This window comes from Nannospalax galili, unplaced genomic scaffold, assembly GCF_000622305.1.
Source record: "Nannospalax galili isolate Female #2095 unplaced genomic scaffold, S.galili_v1.0 scaffold253, whole genome shotgun sequence".
NCBI classification, from domain to species: Eukaryota; Metazoa; Chordata; class Mammalia; order Rodentia; family Spalacidae; genus Nannospalax; species Nannospalax galili.
Window position 1 is genome coordinate 5,170,085 of NW_008335287.1, and position 23,521 is coordinate 5,193,605.

A 23,521-nucleotide genomic window follows, 5' to 3' on the forward strand; every position below is an offset into this window, starting at 1 on the left:
TTTATTGCTGAAGCTATATTTTATATAAAACACATTATATCCTTTGCTGTAAATGCGTAAGTTAAGAATTTAGACAAAGAGACTTTGAATGTTTCAGTTTAGTTTTTTTAATTATTTATTTAGTAATCAAATTCCTCAGATGCTCGCTGAAAAAGAAAACATAAAGTTAAGTCTGAAATATTGCCAACTGTTAAAAGCAAAATCTTGGGATATTGTTATCACTTTCTCTGAATATGATAGCGAGAGTAGATTTTTTAGTTTTCAGGGCCAGCACCACTTCATGGTGAAGCCTCGGTGCTCGTTAGCTTGCGTTTATTCCTTTGTGTGATTCAGTAAACGTGTGTGTTTATAGTAAACTCGGAAACATGTGCATCGGGACGTGAAAACCAAAGCAATGAGGCTGGGTGCCCTCGGAATCCATGGTGAGGCATTTGGGGGACACATCCAGCAGAAAATTCTGCACAGGATTTTAGTCTTTTTCTCTTTCTTTTGATAGAACACAAGGGCATTTTCTGTATCAGGGAGTGGAACAGGATTTAGAGGATCTAAGCCAGAAACCAAAACCTGAGTGTGTAACCACAGTACCGACTCCCTGGAAAAGTGATGTCAAATTTTTATTTTGCTGTTGTTGGGGGAGGGGGTTTCGCGTTCTGGGGAATGAATGTGTGACCTTGAGGATGTCGGAGAAGTCCAGAGGAGAGGCCCATTAGTTGAGGTGCATTCATCATATGGGGTGCGTTCTTGATAGCCCTAATAACTCAGGTCTGTTTGACTCGGGCTTGTATATAGAATCAGATGACGGTAAAGGGGGCATAGCTGCAGATGGTTGGGATCTGAGAAGCAGCCTGGTCTGCAGTCTAACATACCAGAGAGTTAGAGTCTCAGGAGGTTATTGTGCTTGATGAACTTCCCAGGGAGACACTGAACTATTGAATACTGTTCTCATTGAGTATTTACATTTCTTTTCATATGTGCACAGTTGATTCTTTAGAAAATTTTGGACTAGGAAGACTCAGAGAGTTACATTCTTTTCATCCGTCCTTCTGGAAAGAAGAGTGTTAATGTCAACCGATGCCATATATGCATGGCTATTTAAATTCCATATTTAGGCATCTAAGTTTACCAAGAATAATATTTTGCTGTTTGCATTGTTTATTTGAAAATAGTTTTTGTTCCTTAAATGTCTTTTATTAAAAATTTTAAAGGTCTTTATTAAAATTTCAAAAAAATATTAAATGTTCATTGGAGTTATTACCTCTGCCTTCTTACATTAACCCTGTATCGTTTAGTGTGTGGCACAAAGTTCTCACATAGGAAGCATAAAATCAACAATATGGAGTGTCTAGGTGACTTGTCTGGAATCTGTGTGTTTCCATAAACATGATAGTTGGTTAAACTGGATTTAAAATAACAAAAGTAGCAAGTTTTTCTTAAGATTTTAAGTTTACAGTGAAATAAATTCATAAAGATGTCAGTTTTCTGCATCAATTATTTTAAGCATTCTCTTTGTTAGCACTGCCCAACAGTCAGCATTAATGGCATTTGGAGATATTGTCCATTTCCTGTGTTCCTTAACATCAGCCTTTCAAATGGTCAAAAACACTTTGAATATTTTATTGCAAAAACATCTTTGGAAGATTTACTAAGTGCCATGTCAAAATGTGCTTAATCATTTAAGAAGTATTGTTAAAATATCAAAAAATGAATATATAGTTGGGTATGGTGGCACATGCCTTTAGTCTCAGCACTCTGGAAGTAGAGGCAGGTGAAAATCTATGAGATCAAGACTGCCTGGTCTACATAGCCAGTTCCAGACCAACTGTGGGTACAGGAGACCTTGTCTTAATCAGTCAATCAATTAATCAATCAATCAATTAATCAGTCAATCAATCATGTATGATGTGATAGGTAGAAACAATTTAGGAAAACCTACAGAAATTTCTGGAATTTTTTTTACTGAAGATAGGATACCTACCTATGTAGAGCAGTGCATATGGCTCTGGCCATTGTTACTTCCTCTCCCATTTGCTGTGTATGAACATAACCTAGAACTCAACCCTAAAGTAAACTGCCCTTCCTGGATTTGAGGAACAAGGCCAAGTGAAAATGCAGGCGGCAATAGTGGCAAGTGCTGTATACTAGCAAAGAACCGTTAAACGCATTGCCTACAATTACAAAATTAATTAATGAATACAGTGCACATTCAATTAAAATATTGCCCAGTAATCACTAAAGGAAGGTAAATGTAGGAAGAAACAGACGTATCTGATTCATAGTATATGTATTCCAGTGGGATTACCATTGAATAACATTAACAATAAAAAATAGCATTTGCTTTAATACTCATACAAGGGAAAATAGGGTTCCCTTCCGGGTTCTTAGAATTTAAGAATGAAATCAAATGCATGAAATTTAGTGGGGAGGGCTATGAGAGGGTGCCGATGGGGAAGGGTTTATAAAGATGACTAAGATGTTCAGTATGAGATACACAAAAATTCAATTAAAAAATTTAAAAATAAAATATGCCAGTTTAGAGTCGGCATGGTGGTCAGGCACATACTAGCAGCCACATGACAGGGACGAGAAGGGAACTTTAGAGAAAAATACATATATAAATTGGCGCAGTTAGGGAAAGCAAGGCTGTAAGAGAGATAGAAAGAAGAAAAGGAGTGGTTCTGCTGTCACTAATCCTTTAGAAAAGCAGGCAGACTTACAGAGAGCTACAGGCATGTGGCCTGGTCCAGGACTGCTGAGACCTCAGGGCAAGAAAAGTTCACTACCTCATTATCTTACCAGGTATTCAGCCTATCTCTTTAGCATGACTTAAGTTGAATCTGCCTTCCTAGGGGAGGTCCTCTGACTGGGCAGCTGATCTGGCAAAACTGGAAAGTTAAGGCTCCACCCAGGCCAGAGATTCTTATTTTCTTCACCAGATTTCTGGTTAAGAGGCTTTTTGCTACTGTGACAATACATTACCAAAGTAATATGAAAGCACATAGGAAGGTATTAACAGACTCTGGTCAGCAAGATCCTGAGGGCAGATGGTACCTGAGCTGGATCAGAAATGAGGTACTGGGTTTTATGAAGAAATGTATAAATGTATCATTACAACTTTTTAGCATACATTTGCACACACACACACACACACACACACACACACACTCACACACACACTCAAAATGAGAAGCAAAGGATGACCTGGTGCTTTGAGGGCCAGAAATTAAAAGAGAAGCAATGAGAAGAAGAAAATTGGTGGAAAACATTAAAATAGAAGATATTCCAGAGACTTAAAAACTGGGTAAAGAAAAAAGAATTTATTTTCTATTTCCCTTGCAGAAAAGATGAGAAGACACGTTTTGTATGAGGAGGAACTGTTCTGTGACAAATTTGGAGGTCATGGGATAGAGGAGAAAAATAATTTTAAAAAAGGAAATTAAGGCAGTGAGGATACCTGTACCTAGCAGGAAATGGTCAAGTGAGAGAAGACACAGAAATCTCAACTCAGAAAAACTCAACTCATTTGTGAACTACATACAAGAAGTCATTAAACTTCTTTGAATCATAGATTCTTCATCTCTCTGATACAAGGGAAATCGGGGCCCTTTTCTTGGTTTCTCAGTTTCTTCAATAAAAGGATTTATGAATGAGGGGTGGGAGAGATGGCTCAAGAGTTAGGAACACTGGCTGTTATTGCAGCAGACCCAGGTTCATATCCCAGCCCCTACATGACAGCTAATAACTGTAATTCCAGTGCTGGAGGTTCCAACGACCTCTTCTGACCTCTGCAGGCACTGCAGGACACAAGTCCACATGTACCTGCAGGCACCGCAGGACACAGGTGCACACGCACTTGCAGGTAATACACAAATATGCATAAAATAAAAAAAATTAACAAAATATTTAAAAATAAATAAAAATTTCAAGGAGGTAGTGAAAAAACAGAAACTATGAACAACATGAAGGAAAATGAGAGATGAGGATAGAGGAAGTGAGCTCTTCCCCCTCCGCCAGTTGGCATAGAAATGAAGAATATCAGTGTAAAGCTCCTGTACTTATGGCTTCAGCACCTCCACCAGCACGAGTCCTATGAGTTCTCACATCTGACCCAGGTATTGGTAGTGTTGCATGTATTTGGCACTGGAATCAAGTCTTTACTTTCTTTTAAGTGAAATAAGGAATGAAGAAAGCTAGAAATGTGAGAAAATTAGGTGATGTTAGGAGAGAAGATGAGTTAGGGAAAGACAGAAGGAAGAGGAGATTATGGAATTCTGATACAAAGAATTTCTACTCTAAGGTTTTTACTGTCTTTTAAATAGTCTAAAAACAGTTTGAAACACCCACAAGCAATAACAATTGTGTTAATCATCCTTTCAGTAACACTTGAAGAATTGACAGGGAACTTTAAAAACATTTTTAGTTGCAAATTGTTTTGAGAAACATAAATTATATTAATATTGTATACCTGTTTTGAGAAACTACGAATGTTAAGTATTGGCTACATCAAATTAGTTATTTGACTTCTGATGGGCCAATAATCAGTAAGCGTTTTTACATTATAGTTTACTCACATACAATTGAATTTATATAATTAGAGAAATGGCATTAGATTTATAATTTCCCTGAAATTACCATCTTAAAATATTTATATCTTCCAAATATCAGAGCAAGATCTATATCTTAGAAGTTATAATCAATCCTATATTTTATTAAAATAATTATTGAGATATAAGCAAGTATTCTTAATTCATGCTTTTTCTGCCCTTCACTTTATCTTTTTTTCATTTTAAAAATCAATGATTTGTGTTGTATGCATGTGCAATATGTATTTGTGTGAATGTGTGTTTGCATGGTTATGAGTGTAAATATGTGTGGGGTGTGGATCCACAACGTATGTGTGAGTCCATGTCTGGAGGCCTGAAATTGATGCCTGGTATTTTCCTAGATTGCTTTATCTTCTTTTCTTTAAATTGAGGCAGGGTCTCTACCTGTACCCCAATCTTACCAGTTCAAAGGAGTTTACATAGCACTTTTGCCCCAGAGATCCCTGTCTCTGCCTCCCTCCTCCCTCTTGGCATTATTACAGACTGTTTCTTCCACCTGGCAGGCACCAGGGTGCTGGGAATCTGAACCCCAGTCCTCATGCTTGCAAGGCACGCTGTCTCTTTCATTCCTTTCTAGTGCAAGCAATGGAAACAGAGGAGCAGCTTGAATTTTAAAGAGCTAAATATAGATTTCTCTAATCTACTGAGGACTGAGAAATCATTGGTTCTTTCCACAATTTGCATGTATAATTATTATAGCTAACGACACTGGTTAAAAAGACTTATGACAAAAATTTTAATTAACTGATGATTGAACATCTCAGATTTATAATGAAGAATGGAAGACAAATTAGGGTTCATTATTTCAAGGCTATGCTAACTCGTCTACCCATGGCTTTTTTTTCCTAAAGGAGAATATAAGTTTTGAAGAGTGATATTTTTCAACTTAGACAATTATGATTACACTTCAGTTTTATCTTCATAGATAACATTACTATTTTAACATTTAGCAACTGGAAGAGAAATACAAAGAAGAAGCCATAGTGAGGGTTTTCATGGACTTTTTCTTTCTTTTTTGAGATAAGATCTCATTCTATGGCCAATTCTAGAATGGCCTTGAACTTTTGACAATTCTTCTGCCTTAGCCTCCTAAGTTTTGGAATGACAGGAATGAACAAGTGGTGGGACTACAAAAAGTCCCTTTTGCTTTCTTGCCTGATTCTTTTGTTCATTCATGTTCTCTGTCTGTCTCTCTCTGTCTCTGTCTCTCTGTCTCTCTGTCTCTCTGTCTCTCTCTTTCTCCCGTTCCTCTTTCTCTCAGTGCTGGGGACTGATTTAAGGGCTTTGTGCATGCTGGGGAAGAAGGTACACTGAACTCTCCCCTCTAAGTTTTATTTTTTCTGAAAGTTTTATTTATTTTTCATGTGTATGAGTGTATTGCCGGCATGTATGTAAGTGAACCTGTGTCATACAATGCCTGAGGAGGTCAGAAGAGGCTGTTGGGTTTTCTGGAACAGGACTTACGAATGATTGTTAGCTGCCTTGTGGTACTAAGAACTGAACCCAGATCCTCTGCAAGAGCAGTGAGTACTCTTGATGGCTGAGCCATCTCTTCAGCTCTATTTATTTTATGGTACTGGAGATTCAGCCTAGCAAGACGTGCAAACTGATCTTCCTTTGTAGAGATTTATTGGCTTGTCTTTAAGTTTCATTTTATAGTTGGAAAAGTGTGAAGTCAATGCTGTTTCAAGGGTACCAAAATAGAAGCTAGAATTATGAATTGTATAAAGGCCCTTTCATGTTTGCTTGTAAATACATACACTTTTGTTGTCTAAAGTGATTCATTAGTTTCCACAGTTTTTATGATTATTCATCCTTTGTTGTTAAATCTCAATAAGGTTTAGAAAGAGATTAGAAAAATTTAGAAAATAGGACTTACGATGAGATTTTGGTAGTGCCGTGATGGAATATATATATCCCATGGGATATATATATGATATATATATATATATGGGATATATATTATATATATATATATATAATTGGTCTGGGGTCATTAGAGGGAAGTGCATATAGGGAGAGGCTGTCGGATTCCCTGGAACTGGAGTTACTGACAGTTGTTAGCTGCCATGTGGGTGCTGGGATTCAATCCTGGGTCTTCTGCAAGAACAGTCAGTGTTCTTAACCACTGAGCCATCTCTCCAGACAGATTAGTCTGAGTATTTTTAATAAATAAATAATGTATTATATTATTGGGGCCAAGCTCTATGTTCTTGTTTTATAAATCACTTTAGATTATTTTGGTTTTGTCGCTGTTCTGTATTTTTTTTTTTTTGAGACAAGGTCTTACCATGTGCCTTTGACTGGCCTGGAACTCTTTATGTAGACCAGGGTGGACTCAGAATCACAGAGATCCATCTGCTTCTGCATCCCCAGTGAAGGGATTAAAGGTGTATGCCACCATGCCTGAAAATTTATTATTTATTTTTAAGTACCTAACTAAAAAAATATGGAGTTTCATGAATTTTAAGACATCATTGAGTACTGACCATGCTATTTTATCATTCTAATTTCATTGTGTGAATTGACAAAGAATACAATTACAGTGATTTCTAATGTCTCCATTACTAGCCCAGTTTTAAACACCGAGGTCATGTCTAAATTTCCTAATACCTTCTACTTAATGGAGAAGAAAATGGAACAAAAGCTTAGATAATTTGTTCACTCCACTGCTATATCCTGACTGAGCTTTAAAACACAGACTCTAAATACAGCACCAGCTTGCATCAAACATTAAAATATTAGACTTAATGGAAATTCTCTTCTCCCTCTGGTGATTCTAATTCTAATATGACAGAGGCCTTGTCTGAATGGCTTTTTCTAGGCTAGGGTTAAGATAGTCTAGAAAGAGTTCAGGGAAGAGTTTTGTTGGATCGCATGACTAAGAACTCTGTTGATGGTGGAACAGAAGCCTCTTAGAGCCCTCGACCTAGCAATATAATACCACTCTGAAGAGTAACATGATGGTGTGCTTGCCAATTTCATATGCCACTCATATCAGGAGAGGCTTTAGGTGGTCTAAGCAGTGGACATAGACTGAACCTTGTGTCTGGCTGACTCTCCAGTACAGTATAAGACAATGATATTTATCCTTTCCTAGATGTACCCAACCAGTGGCTCTAAGGTTTGAGTTTTTAAACTGCTACCTATGATTGGAGAGTGTATTCCTGAGTAGCGTAATTTAAGTATCAACAGCAAACTTATAACACAGTAATGGAGATTGCATGGTGAAGATAGTTTTCAACTTCCATAGTATCATCCCAAAATATTTAAATGCATGAACTGCAAATAAGTGGCATAAATAGTGAATAAGCATATCCCCACCCAAGTTAAATAAGGAATACACTGATGTTTTTGAAAGCTACAGCTCATATAGCAATAGCCGTTTAGATATACACAAAAAAGTCTGGTGTCTAGAGTATTTATTAACATTCTAGTTTCTGAGCTGAATACTACAGTTAGAGCTTGGGACGCTGAAGGAAATATTGTTATTACACTCATTTATTAAACTTATTAAATTTATTCTTTGGCAATTTCATGTATGTATGTGACACATTCTGTTTATTCTTATCCCCAATTCTCTTTTTATCTTCCTGCCGCTTTTATCCACTCCCCTCTATCCTGTCCTCTCCTTCTCCCCTATTCATGCCTTTGGTTGTGTTTTATGGCCCTCTGATTTTAAACAGGACAGTCTGCCTGGCCTTGGGTTTGGGACTATCCATTGGAGCCTGGTGAGCCACCTGTCTAGCGCACAACTGAAAGCAATGCTGGTCCCTCCCCCAAATTCATCTTAGTTCATTAGGGAGAGGTAGGACCTTGTGAGCCCCTCCCCACTTCCTGACTGACTGATGACAAAACCAGTATTTTATCATGCTTTGAAGACAGCATTTCAAATTAAGAACTTGAGCTTTGGAAGCATAAGCATCTTTCTCTGGCCTCATGGCTACTCAGTAATGACATAGATGTTGAACACAAGTCATTTCTGGCTACAGAACTCTTCACAAACACACACACACACACATATGAAAGAGAGAGAGAAAGAGAGAGAGAGAGAAAGAGAGATGTAATAAGATTTCAGACACCATATATATACTGAGACAGGTGGTTTTGATAGGTACACAGGTTTGAAAACTTAACCAACATTTGTGTCTACCTTCTAATCTCCTTGATTAAAGACTTGGAGCCTACAAAGTCCTGTTGGGGGACAGTCAGCCTACTGTGTATCTTAGGATGAGGATTGAAAGCTTCAGGAAAGAATGGGTGGTAAAGATTGGCAGGGGAAAGGAAGAACTGAGAACACTAGGAACCTCTCAAGTACACAACAGGGAAATAAATTAGAATTTTCAGAATTTTATACATCTGTCAGTATCAATGATGAAATTAAAATTCGTGAAATAAGAGGAATAGCATATCTTTTTAAAAAAGATTGCACCGAATGAAATTTATGGGCAGTTTAAACATGTAAAGTAGAAATAATAAAATGGCAAGCTGATCAAATGTCTGTGTCTTAAATGCATTTAGCATGAATTACAATCCACCGTAGATGAACCGTAAGCAGTCCACTTTTACCAAGTCTATCTAAATAATACTTGAGAACAAAATATATTTAGTTGACATTTAAACAGAAGTATTCTTGTTTGAAAATAAACTACAATATAAAGTCATATTAATAAAATTGTACAAAACTCTACTCACACATATTAGATCAGAATGAACTGTGTGTCATGCCCATCAGTGACAGTATGTGGGCTGGTGTGTGGTTCTGAAATTGGGTCCATATTTTTATTGTAGCATTCTGTACCTTTCGGAATGGATCATAAACACAATCATGTTGCAGTAGTTCATTTGTTAGAATGGCTTTTATGTGTTATAAGAAAACCATCCTCATACTTTTTTTCAGTTGGCCAGTTATCTGCCAACAGACCTGTTAATTAAACCTCATTTGCTTTAAGGAACATGTGGCCCTGATCTGATGATGGAACATTGCGTTCAGTGGCCCTTTCATTTTATGCTTTGGATAAAGAATAAAAGAGCCAGCTTTGTTTCATGTCAAAATGTTTATAAGATGGGATAGTGTCTGTTTCCAGAGGATGAGGCATATCAGGTGATGCACAATCAGTGGTATAATTGGGGAATTTGTAAACCACAGGCATTTTCCACAGTGATCATTTATAAGGGCCCTAACAATGTCACATGGGTTCTATAAGGAGACAAATGGCCTTTCCGTAGTGGGGTAAATTGATTTTTCTAGTGATTCTGTATTGAAGAATTTATTGGTGTGAGCAGCAGTTACTCTGGGAAATAAAATAAACTGTGAAGTATTTTAACATATCTCTTTTGCTATGCTTTTATACGATACATTTGATATATAATTTATCGCTTGTCCTCCTTTTAATTTGGAATTCTTTCATCACAGGAAGCAGACATGTAATTATTGTAATCAGACAGCTCCCCTCGCTTTCTGCTCCTGGGTTTTCATGGGAACACCTGACCTTTGTGGAAATGGACAGCACTGACATTTTTTCACCCTCATAAGGACGAAATAGATCTGTTTAGGGATGTCCAGACCTCATTACTTCATAGAAATAGAGTGAGAGCTGGGATATCTATACTACATGCCATTTTACGATAATATCAAAATACAGAAATCAAATTATTACCTCTAATGGAAGACAAATGCAACCATCTTCCCTTAGATAACTTTGGAGGTGCCTCTGATTATTTAGATTGGCTTCACTCCTGTCCTCCCCAAAGTGTTCTTTTCTTCTAATAGTCTCCTATCTACAATGTGTACATATCTTTAACACCTGAAAGAGACATGCATGTATACACGCACATATGTGTGTGTTTCTATATTATTTCTATGAAAATTTTGTTTGGAAAATTATGTCTCAGTATTTGAGACTTCAGATGTGAATAAAATACAATCTATGCACTGATATAGAAATATTTGTAAAGTAATAAAATATAGTTTTTAATATTGTGGTAATTATAGTAGTGATGGAAGACAGCTAACAAATGTTATGTAATTACTATATCCTATAACTTGTGCTTCAGATTGCATATATGGGAAATAAAAGTGTAAAGTAGGTATTAATAAGTTTACTTTATATAAACTGAGAGATGAGCTAGATAAGGTGACTGGTCTTTGAATCTAGTCATCGAAACCTGAGCATCTCTCTCTACAGGTATGTTTAGTGGACATTTTCTGATGTACTATACAACTTTGTCTTTAGATTCTTACTAAATTGCCTTTACATTAGCCTAATTTGCAGATGAGGAAACAAATTGTCTCCCTTTGTTACAACTGTATATTTAGTAGACTGGTTAAGCTCTTAGTTCAAGTTATGTTTTTTATCTTTAAAAAAATATTTTTATATAAGTGGGCGTTGGATCCCCTGGAGCCAAAGTTATAGGGGAGCTGGAGTTCCTGAGTGGTCTTAATCACTGAGCTATCTCTCTACCCCCTAGACATTTTAATCATATATAATTATATTCCCTACAAACTCTCCATGCCCATTTTAAATGGATTTCTAATTAATAAATTATGATAAATTGCATCCGCTCAGGAGTCACATGTTTATCACTTTCCATAATGTGCAGTGTGATTCTTTTATTTCTTTCTTTTTTCTCTTGAGACATGATTTCCCATGGCCCCAGCTGGTCTGGAACTTACTACGTAGACCAGGCTGGCCTTGATTTAAGTTCTGTATTGTTATTTTGTGGCTTAAGAACAACAGAACTTTACTTGTGAGACTTTCTATCTCTATCACTGACCACAACTCATTTATGCACTTATGCATTTAAGAATAAGAGAAACACAATAAAGCAGTAAAGGAATTTGAGTAAGGAAAAAAAAATCATCCAAGGTAAAATATTGCACTTCTCAATATCTCCCAAAGAGATTAGTAAGGAATTTTCTTAATAAGGAGTTATTTTAATAATTCTACAAAATATTTTATTACAAACTGAGTTAGATAACTAAATTATGTGAAGACAAAAACAGCTGAAGATGCTTGAAAACTTAACCAAGTAGTGCCTAAGTAACCTCAGCCCGTGGCCCAGACGCTTGTCTGTTCAGGAGGCAACAATCACAGAACCTGTGTTTATTTCCAGCTGGTCTTCTGGCTCGTGTAGCAGACAAATTATGAATGCCATGCAGAGAGTGATTTTCTGTTTTGTTCTTACACTTTGTGCTCTATGGAATCCCTCAGAGACTATTCTTGTGCCATAGCAACACCTGCTGGGAGAGAGAAGTTGGAACAGCCAAACTTGTTGGCTGCCAAACCTGCTTCCCAAATGAATGGCGCTGCATGTCCTCCATCTCCAATACCAAACCTTCAGAATTGCTACCTCCGGAATCCTGCAGCTCCCCCGTGTTTCAAATAACAACGCCGTTATAATAAGATTTCTCAACTCTATCAAAAATAAGTATTGCGCGTGTGTGTGTATGAATGTGTGTTAACCTTTGCCTTAGAATTTCCAGGTACATATCCTGTGGTATTTTAACCTCATATATGCAATGTGGGCTTTCTTCTCGCTCTGCTGTGAGATTTGTTAAACATTGCCAAAACTCTCTTGTTAGCAGCGTCTTTTGTTTAAAAGGCAATTTTAATTTACAGAATAGGGTAAGAGGTGTGTTTATGCTAAGTTATATCATGGACAGAAGCAGTAGGCACACCATCTGGTGTGAAGACATATTTATAAATAAGTGTTTGTTCATATAAGAACAAGACTGTAAATGATGCCAGTCTTAGAAGTCCAAATCAGTGTTTCTGTATCGAGCTGGTGAGTCTTTCCTTCCATGGTACAGAGGAAAGTCAGAGAACGCACAAATTACTTAATACTCCCAAATGCTTCCTTCAGGATTTTGATATCTTATCTCTTCCTCATTGAGGATCAGCTCTGACTGCTCTTGCAGGGGACCTCAGGTCAATTCTCAGTAACCAATGGCAGCTAACAACTGTACATAACTACAGTTTCAGGGAATCGAACAACCTCTTTTGACCTCCGTGGGCACTGCATGACATGGGTGCACTTACATACATGCAGGCAATACATTCATATGCATAAAATAAAAATAATAAATAGAATATTTTTAAAATTAAAAAAAGGAAATTTCTCAGATGTGGAAAAATGATTTTGAGTTTGTTTTATCTTTAAGCCTTTGATAATCATAAAGTAATAATTATTCATAAATATTTTTTTCATTTCTTGTTGCATAATAACTGTCTACTCACCGTCAGTCAACCAAGAATTTACTAAACATTTCTAAAGCAACTTAAAATGTCACATGTCATGGGAGCTACTGCAGCAACAGAAAAGTCTGATGCTGATGTTAACGTGTTTGAGCTAGATCTGATAGGGTGCCAAGATTTTGCTTTATCATATATAGAATAAATTAGACCTAATTCAGAGACACAGAAGATGAAATGGTAGATAAATTAGGAAACTTTCAACAGAGCAGACCATTTAAATGAAGAATCATTGCATGATATGGTAGGTTCCAACTCACTCATGAAAGAAGGCTAAAGGTTAAGACTGAGCACACTATTGTAGGCAGATCTCAAGTCCTGTCCTAACTGAATTGGGAGTTTTTAACAGATGTACTATGGCTTATTAAGTCTTAGTACATAAGATGAAAAACAAAATGAAACTTAGACATTCTATCTCAGAAAATGGGGAGCTAACATAAGCAGATGACAAAGGAAGATTTTTGTTAAGGAAGATTAATGCAGAAATGGTAGAAAGATTTTTAAGACAAAGAGATTAATTCATTAGATTTTGATTACTCATTTATAAGCTGAAGATGATTCAGGAGGCAGTGCAACAGTGCAGTACCTTCTATTCACCTGTAACTTAGGGGAGTTCAGCGTATTTTAAAATAACGATAATGCAGGAGCCATGGTGCAGGTCTGTGATGCCAGCACGTAGGAAGAAGAAGCAGAGGAATCAGCTCATGGCAGCTCAGCTATGTAGCTAGTCTGAGACTACTTTGGGCTACAGTGATACTTTCTCTCAAAAATAAATAAATAAATCATCACAAAAATCCTAGGTACTACGTACCACATAATTCCCCCTATTTTCTTGTATTTGTTGAAATCAGAAATTGTTCCTAGGAAGCATCCATCCATAGCAATGTTTATTCTTTAGTGATAAATGATCAGTGGTTTTGCTGCCTTGCATCAAGCATTGTTTGCAAACAAAGGTGTCTCCAGAGGGAAGCAGGAGCACAAGTAAGCAAAGTTTAGCATATCTGAGGATCTTTCCATCTACCTTACTCTATTCATGAGAGCTTGTTTGGAGTTTCCACAGAGAAACACAGCTACTTGTATACATTTGACCCAAAGCAGGTCCTCCTCAATTCAGGAAGGTCATCCTTTTCCACCAAGTACATGGATTCTGGATGGACACACATGAAGTGTGGAGGGAGGAAGGGGACATCTGCCTAGACAGCCAGATCAGCCAAATCAACCCTTGCAATGAATATGGTAACAGATGCAGCAGACAGATCCCCTCACATCCTCTTACTATATTCTTTACATTGACCAATTAATAATTAATTAATTATAAAAATGAATAATTAATAATATGAGAGTGAGTCAAACTTATTTAAAAATTACTGCTAGAACTCAGATTGGAATTATTTTTAATTTGAAAGAAATTCTCAGATTTTTATTATATCATATGAGTGCTTTCAGTGGCCACTGAACATGTGTTCTTATAAATTTGGTGTATTAAGGCAATTTTCAAAGTCTTAGTGATTTTTTCGGATGTGCTGTGATGTCGAGTGATGATTGGAATTTTTCAATAATAGGGTATAGAGGTTTTCACACAGAGATTATGGTAATAGGATTTTATCTCTTACATGGGATATAGTTCTTTGAGTGGAAGAGGAACAAGTAGAGTTTGTAAAATGTGCGATGGGTACTTATTTAACCAGTGGTTTCTCTTATGCCTCTGCCCATCACAAGACAACATTACTGATGTCCTATTGACAGTGATTGCACATGGCAAATTTTAGCTCTACATTAAGATCTAAACACACACACACACACACAAACACACACCAGACTTATGAAGTGAATCTGTAATATGGTAGCAAAGAAGACAGAGAATAACTGACATGATCCCTGAAATCATTCCTGTAATGAATATCTGTCTTCTAAAAGTATGTCCTCTGTACAGTAGGTTTAATCTTTCCTACCCAAAATTCAGTCAATCAACAAACAACCAGTCAATTTCTATTGCCTGAGCTAGCATATTTTTTCCCCTCAGAGTTAAATTCAGGAGATAAAACTCCTGTGTAGTGCACTGGAAAATTTTTAAACTCAGGCTGGGGAGATGGTTCAGTAATTAGGTGTGTGTACTGCTTTTGTAGTCTACGTGGTTCCTAGCACCCCCGTTGGGCGACTGACAACTCCCTATAACTCCTCCAGGAGATCTGATGTCTTCTTCTGGTGTCTGAGGGTACACACACACACACACACACACACACACACACACACACATGTAATTTAAATGAATAAATAAAACCTTAAAAATAGAACATGGTACTGTCAAAAGGTTTTTCAAACCCTTCTGTTGTTTTTTAAGAGAAAGCACATGTGCACATGTGCATACACGCAATTTGATTCGTTTGGCTCATTTTTGTCTTTTTCATGTGTGCTACTGGAGATATAATGTAAAGTATTATGCATGTTAGGCAAGGGCTCTACCACTGAGCAAGACCTCATCTGTATTATTTGCATATGAAAATTCACTTTACTGTGATCTTCTTTTGTTACACAAGTTTATATCTGCCTAGCATAACAATTATTGAATTCTCACCTCTAGAGGTCACTTCAGTAAGCACAGTACTTCTTTGAGATATTATTAGTTATTTTTTAATTTAACATCAATTTTGCATTCTATTCTAGAAAATACACATCTAATATAAACTAATTGCCCAAAATTTGAAGCATAATTTAAATAGTGCCATACTTATTTTAAGAATCTTATACTTTTAAAGACTTGTTGTCCTACTACAGAAACTACTTATTACTTAGTTATTGTACTTATCTTTCATGTTAATATCCCTGTTAAAATTCACAATTAGCAAATAAATACATAAGTCTATTCTTTTGTTTGGTTTGGCTAGCACAGCATTATTATCTCTGATATTTCAAACGTTTCTGTGTATTTTGAATAATAAAAATTTCCAGGTAAAGACTAAAGGGTTAATATACTGTTTCCTCCTCAGTGAAGACATAAAGATGTTTTACTTTTCTATCAGGTTTTAATTTTCAATCTGTGGTACAATGGAAAAGTTGTCAGATAACCACTTTTTTCAAATTGCCTGTTTACAATGAGAAAATGATCTCTTACCATGTTTTCCAGTTTTTCTGACTACAGAAACTCCTCCTGTTTTAGTATACACTATGTGAGAAAATGTACCTACGTTTTTATTTGAAGAAACTTGTTTTTAGAACACGTTCCCTATTCATAAATGTGGATCTCTTAAGGGCCAGGCATGTCAAATTTTTGTGCTTGATTGGATGTGTTTTTATTGAGAGAGAATAAATGTTAAAAATACATATAAGCTATCTGGGACTGAAGAGATGGTTCAGAAGTTAAGAGCATTGACTACTCTTGCAGAAGAGCCAAGTTCAAATCCCAGCACCCAACGTGGCAGCTAACAACCATCTGTATTGCCATCTTCTGGTCTCCATGGGCATTGCACAACATAGATGCACTTACATACATGCAGGCAATACACACACATACACACAAAAGTAAAATAAATTAATTTCAAAAGTACATATAAGCTACTAAAACTCATGATAAAATTAAATGATGTGCCTTTAACAAAGCCTCACATTTGTTTTAAATTTACTTTGAAGCTTTTTCTATTCAAGTCTCTAAGTGAAAGAAGACAGAAAAAGAACACTGGATGGCTCATTTTTATTCTATCAATGTTAATGCGCACGCACACACACACACACACACACACACACACACACACAACCTCAAAAATCTCAAGGTCAGTATCAGAAATCTACCCAAACTTTACTTTTTATAAAATTCTACCCACTGAGTTTTAAACTGTAGTATTACTACATTGTTTTAATTATTTATTTAATAACTACATACTTAGAAGAAGCATTTCATTACATCAGCATTGACATATTTGATAACAATTTTCTGAACTAGGATGCATCTCTTGCAAAATTGTCTGTATGTTTTTAGGTTTACAGTTGAATTATTACGATTATATAATATTGTATTCAGTATAAACCTATAAGACATAAAATTAAATGAGGTTTTAACCTTTAAAAAGATCTCCATTTCATTATTAAAATGCACAGTTTCATGCAGAAAGCTTCATTTTTAATGCAATTGTCATTAAGAGGTTTGCACATGTGTTTCTAATCTCTATATATCAGATTATTACTAGTCACAGTCAGTCACTTTCTGAGCTCCTTGGCATCTGAGCATGGATATAAAGTCAGGTAGATTTCAATGATAAAGTTTTTCACATCTACTAATTATTAAGGAGAAAATTTTTATGCTTTGAAGAATTATTATTTTTTAATCGGATTTTTATTTAGCATTTTTTAATTGCATGTTTATTTCAGTTTATTCTACTGTCCAATTTAGTCATAGGTCTGCATGTCTCACCTTCCTGCTCTCCAGTCTTTCATCCCTTTTCTTCCTCCTCAGCATTTCACATTCTGCTCTAGGGTAGGCAGCAAAGTAGGACACCAGGCTTTAGGAACAGAAGATGAGACTATATTCCCCAAGGCCTGTCTGGCTTGGGAAGGAAGACAAACATGGGAGAAAAATACCAAACAGAATCCTAAGAACGGGTGAAATTGGCATATAGCACGCATACATAGTCAGAGAGGATGTGTAACCAGACCAGTGCAGTGAAGGGCATAGTGTCTGCAGAAGTAGAAAGTAGCAGCATTTGAGGCTGTGCAGATGGCTTAGCAGTCAAAGTGTTTGCTGTGTAAGCATGAGGACTGAGTTTGGAATTTCAGTACCAACATAAGGCAGGATAAGTGTGGTAGCAAGCTCTGGATTCAAGTGAGAGATGCTGCCTTAATACATAAAATAGAAATTGGGGTAGACACCCAATGTCAACCTCTGACCTACAGCACACATACATGTATATACATGCATGTTCAGCCTCACTATCATGAGCCCAAGACATGTCAGCACACATGCATACACGCTACACACACGAAAAAGGTAATAACATTTGTTCTAAATTTCAACATGTAGGTCAGGCAGGGACTTACACAAGGTCCTCACAATGTAAACAGGGATTATGGGGGAACATCACTTTTTCTTGAGACTTTGAGGTTTACTGGTTAGTGAAATCCAAAGTACATGCATTCTATGTTGTTCAGAACACTAGTTCCAAAACAACACATTTATATCACTGAAAAGTGCCCTTTTCATTGAATGAGTTTTGAATATAGATTGCCTTAATATTTACATTTCCATAGGCTTTTGGAGCCTTTAATATGCTAATGTGTTTTCCCATATTGTCGGAAAGTAAAAAATGAAGCAAAATATATAAAGAAGTATCCCAATGTTTTAAGAAAACCACTGTTCGTGTGTTGCTGTCACTCCCCTGGAATTTGTTTTCCTTCTGTGTTTCCCCCCATATGAGTGTCTGTTTCTTTCCTGAATCATTGCCCAACTCTCTCACTGTCATAATCTGTATGTTAGTATAAGATATTTTACTGAGTTTCTGTTGTAAGATGGTGTCCTGGATGCTAGCAATAGAAAGGTGAGGCAGGGTCATTCATTCAGGAGCTCTCTTACCACTCACTGCTGTGCATTTTGAAAAACATGAATTTTCCTTCTATGTTTGATGTGCAGAATATGATGTTATAAGATGCATATAGTCAATAAAGTGTTTACTGTGATGAGGCAAACTTTGAGCTGTTATCTCATATAGTTACTATGGGAGAAATCAAATCTACCCCTATAAAATAAGACTAGGATAACACAGTTCATCATGCACAGCCACATGCCCCACTAAATGATAGTGGTTTCAGATAGCCGTACAGCTCACTAACGGGCTTTCCTTTATAAATATATGTATTTTATCAATAATTCCAGGTATATTAAAGACTACCATATTCCACTATGATTGTTGATGACTAAACAAATCCATTAGGTTGTTTTCATTCTATTTATTAAGACAACACTCTGATATGCACTCTTTTGAGGTTTGTAGTCTTCATAGTAACCTGAACAAAACTGTGGTTATGGTGGCAAAGCTAAGGGAAGGGTCTCGGGAGACCTGCAGAAGTAAGAGGTTGGAGACAGAGAGACTGCTTAGAACCCTATCACGAGAATGCAAAATGACTGGAGAAATCTGTCCAGGGCCTTAAGCATAGCCAGGCAGCTATGAATGGCTTGTTAACCCTTATAAAAAGAAACAATAGGATTAGATAACTGCTTGGGAGTTGCAGGGCAGGCAAGAGGAAGTGGCAAAACCAGGGAAACTACCATTTTAACTAGCCAATGACATATGTTGATAATTAACTATTAAGTCAAGAAATAAACAGTGCTTAGGTTTAGATGCTTGAAAGAGTTGTACTATAAAAATAGATTGCAATTATTGACCAGAAGAACCTTGGGGAAAAGTTAGAATTTGTATTGTCAGCATATATACCAGTGAAAAATCAATAAAAACAAACACAATCTCCCAATGGAAAAATTTATAATAATATTTCAGACAGTTTAGTGTAGAATTATAGGTACAGAAAATTTAGTCTGAGCAGAGCAAGATATACCTTTAGAAGCTTTAAAAATTGTAAGCAAGACAAAGGGTCACTATTGATTCATGACTTAAAATTCTCTAGCCTGTGTAGTGTCTGTATGGTGAACCTAGCACTGGAGTGACTGAGGCACAAGGATCATGAACTCAAAAGCATCCTAGACTACAGAGAGAAATTCTGCTTCAAAATCCATACCCAAACTGAGGCAGAAGGATCATGAGTTCAAAGGCATCCTAGACTATAGAGAGAACTCCTGCTTCAAAATCCAAACCCAAACAAAATGTCTTACAGAGGAAAAGGATATGTGTAGTACATATACTCAATGGAATTCTATTCAGGTGTAAAGAAAAATGAAATAATGAAATTTGTAGGTAACTTGATGGAACTGGAAACTGTACTGAGTGAGATAACTCAGACCCAGAGAGACAAACACCACATATTTTCTCCTTGCTGGGGATCCTAGATCCTAGGTATTTTTAAACACACATTCTGCTAGTATCAATTTCTATAATGTATATATATATACTTCAAAAAGAAGGTGGTTAGTGATTCATATTCTCTAATAGGATGCTATATACATATTACTCATTGCTCTTAACCTGAAATAATGGAGGATTTAAATGGAAAAAAGTGTGACGTATCTGAAAAGCAAGATAACTCTATCACTTTGTCTTGAATTTATTATCTCTCTATATAATAAGATAATCTACATTTCAACATTAGTTAAAAATAATTTAAACATAGCCGGGCATGGTGGTACATGCCTTTAATCCCAGCACTCTGGAGGCAGAGGCAGGTGAATCTCTGTGAGTTCAAGGCCAGCCTGGTCTACATAGTGAGTTCCAGGACAGCTGGGGCTGCAGGGAGACCCTGTCTCAAAAAGACCAAAATAATAATAATAATAATAATAATAATAATAATAATAATAATAATTTAAACATAACTGTTTCCTGCATAGAAACTGGAGTGCAGTAATGCTAGTCCTCTCTAATATTAAAATAAAGTCTTTTAAAGTTAATCCAAATGATACACCCCTTCAAAAGGTGCATGCAGCACTGATCAGGATAGACCTCATCATGTTTCCATTCATTCCTATTTATATTTCCTTTAGTTCGGCTTTCAATAAATAGTTTATTGCAGAAAACTATTTAAAATTTAACTCAGATGCAATTGTATAATTAATACAAGTATTCTGGGACAGGTGATAATGTTTCTAAAGGAAAACCCCTAAATTTCCTTCACGGTCCTTCATGTTTTCCTCTAACACCTAATATTAACATGTTCCAGCACAGTAAAATAAGCTCTAAGAAAGTCATTCTAATTTTGTCCTAATAATACTTATTTACTAAGCATTAGACTATGAAAATTATAGGTTGGTCTGAGGACATTATGATTCTTATGTTCATTGAAATATACTTTGAAATTTTTTATAGAAAGAGTAGGAATATCATAAGCAGCTATTCATGTGCCTTCAAAATACCACAAGTCAAAATCTTATCATGTTTAAATGCCAAAAGAAATTAAAAATTAAAAAAGGGAGACTATAGTGAATTGTGTAAGTATGACATTAGTCAACTGTTCTCTTACATTCTCACTAGGGAGAAGACAAACCGTAAATCTTAACAACGTGAAAATATTAAACCAGAGTCAAAAGCTTCTGATTTTATATTACCTTTTATACCTTACTTTTCTGCTCCTTTCACACCCTGGGTTGCTGAGTGTACATCCACATGAATGAAATTAGGTGAATTTTGAAACTGGATTAAGATGAAATATTTCTACACCATTACTGTTCCATTTAAATTACAGTTTTCTGTATATCTAGTTATGATTTAGCCATTAGAAAACAGTTGTATTTAATGTATGTGATGATAGCAGTAACAGCAAGGTGGATTGTTCTTTGTTTAGACCAGAGGCCAATGACCAGGTTAATAGCAGATAATGACAAGGCATTAAATAGTTTTCTCATGTTGACGATTTGCTTTCAAATTTAGTATGTTTATTATGAAAATGTTCGTAGTGTTTACTTGAGAATATCCATTGAAAATAGTTAAGGATTATTTTAAGTGAGAAAATACTCCACTTAGTTCCATGCTTTCTAAATTTTTATCATCTGCATTGTTACATTTCTTCAGCCAACAGAAATTGTTTCCTTATGATATTCTGTGTCTGAATATGTCTTACCAGGTTATACTAACCTTGAAAAATTTTCTTTTTCCCATTTCAAGTTCCACCCAATCTGACTGTTCCACAGGAAAAATCACCTTTGGTCACCAGAGAAGGAGACACAATAGAACTTCAGTGTCAAGTAACTGGAAAGCCTAAACCAATCATCCTTTGGTCTAGAGCGGATAAAGAAGTTGCGATGCCCGATGGGTCAATGCAAATGGAGAGTTACGATGGAACACTGAGGATTGTGAATGTTTCGAGGGAAATGTCAGGGATGTACAGATGCCAGACCAGCCAGTACAACGGATTCAACGTGAAGCCAAGAGAAGCCTTGGTGCAGCTCATTGTGCAGTGTGAGTACAGTCCCTTCCCATGCTCATTGTGCGGTGTGAGTACAGTCCCTTCCCATGCTCATTGTGCAGTGTGAGTACAGTCCCTTCCCATGCTCATTGTGCGGTGTGAGTACAGTCCCTTCCCATGCTCATTGTGCAGTGTGAGTACAGTCCCTTCCCATGCTCATTGTGCGGTGTGAGTACAGTCCCTTCCCATGCTCATTGTGCGGTGTGAGTACAGTCCCTTCCCATGCTCATTGTGCGGTGTGAGTACAGTCCCTTCCCATGCTCATTGTGCGGTGTGATTACAGTCCCTTCCCACCACTTCCATCTGGGGAGAAAGGAAGAAATGACAGCTTGCTTTGAAGTAAAAGTGATTCTTCATATTGGATCTGTATGAAATATTTCTGCACCATGGCTATCCAATTTAAATAGCAGTTTTATGCATCTAGTTATTATTTGGCTATTAGAAAGAATAGCTAAGTTCTATGATACACACATCTGTGTATGCGATGATTATGGTAGTGGTCAATCGTAGAGAAGCAACAACACTAATGGTTAAACGCGAGCCGTGTACATTGAAGCAATGTGAATATAGAGGTAGTTGCTAATTCAGGTAGCAGAGCTCTTTTGTTTTCATGTTCGACTGTAGGCTATGGCACACCCTTAGCCCAAAGCACCCCCCTATTTTAAGGAATCCCTTTGCAATGTAGAGATGCGATGTTTGCACGTATGAAGTTGTAGCAGCGGGTTTCATAATTCTCGAATAATAGAGAGTTCATGAGGAGTTGCTGAATTTCTACCTAATTTATCCAACAGATATGTGCTTCATTATGAGAGCTAGGCAAGATAATTCTTGAAATGCTTTTATTAAAATCACAGTTGTAGTTCTTACAAAAAGTATAGATATTGTGGGTTTAATATTTGCTCTTAAACACAATCAAATCTAAAAATTTTAAAATTGATTTAAAACTACTAAACAGCATTACTGGTGTTCCTTATGTTGAGAAATAGTAAATCAGCACAAGATTTGAACATTTAATCTCCTCCTAGCAGATGAGAAGTACTGCACAGTTGTTTCTATGGTGACAGGAATGTGACTGATAAAAGATAACAATAGACAAGGCAAAGTTAGCTCTTTCAGCAAATTTATAAAGGCAGTTTGGTAGAGCAGGGTGTGGCCTGGAAGTCTTTCCTCTCAGAGCTCAGCGTCCCTGCCCTGACCACGCGGGCAGCCAGACACCAGCAGCCTTTACAGTTCTAGCTGAGGATGTCACTGTCTTTTCAAGAACCTCCCAGCTTGTATTGTCTATTCTGAAGAATCTGCTTGTAGCTGAAATTATACCAAGCACAAACAATTGAAACATTTCCCAATATTACAGAGTGAATCAGAGGTTCATTGTCCAGGAGCATCATCCTATCAGTGGACAGAGACTATGTATACACGTAAGACTTATTTCTGTAAAATTTAAAAATGTAGAGCTCCTGATAAAACATTAAAAATAACAAGTATTATAAGGTTTTCATTATGAAATTATTTAGCATTGCCTAATTTGGATAATTATGGGACATGTAAGAATATTGATATGAAATATAAAATACTATTATTTGATGTATACATGCATACACATATGTATAC

At 36.4% G+C, this 23,521-nt stretch overlaps 1 protein-coding gene across 3 annotated transcripts in view; it reads left to right on the plus strand.

Moving 5' to 3' along the window:
• Mdga2 (MAM domain containing glycosylphosphatidylinositol anchor 2) overlaps positions 1 to 23,521 on the plus strand; it is an 899,633-nt gene that overhangs the window by 655,778 nt on the left and 220,334 nt on the right. For all 3 annotated transcript variants that reach the window (XM_008829871.3, XM_029561983.1, XM_029561984.1), the window contains one exon: positions 21,610 to 21,903. In XM_008829871.3, coding sequence (XP_008828093.1) covers positions 21,610 to 21,903 — 294 coding nt within the window. The remainder of the gene's footprint in view (positions 1 to 21,609; positions 21,904 to 23,521) is intronic.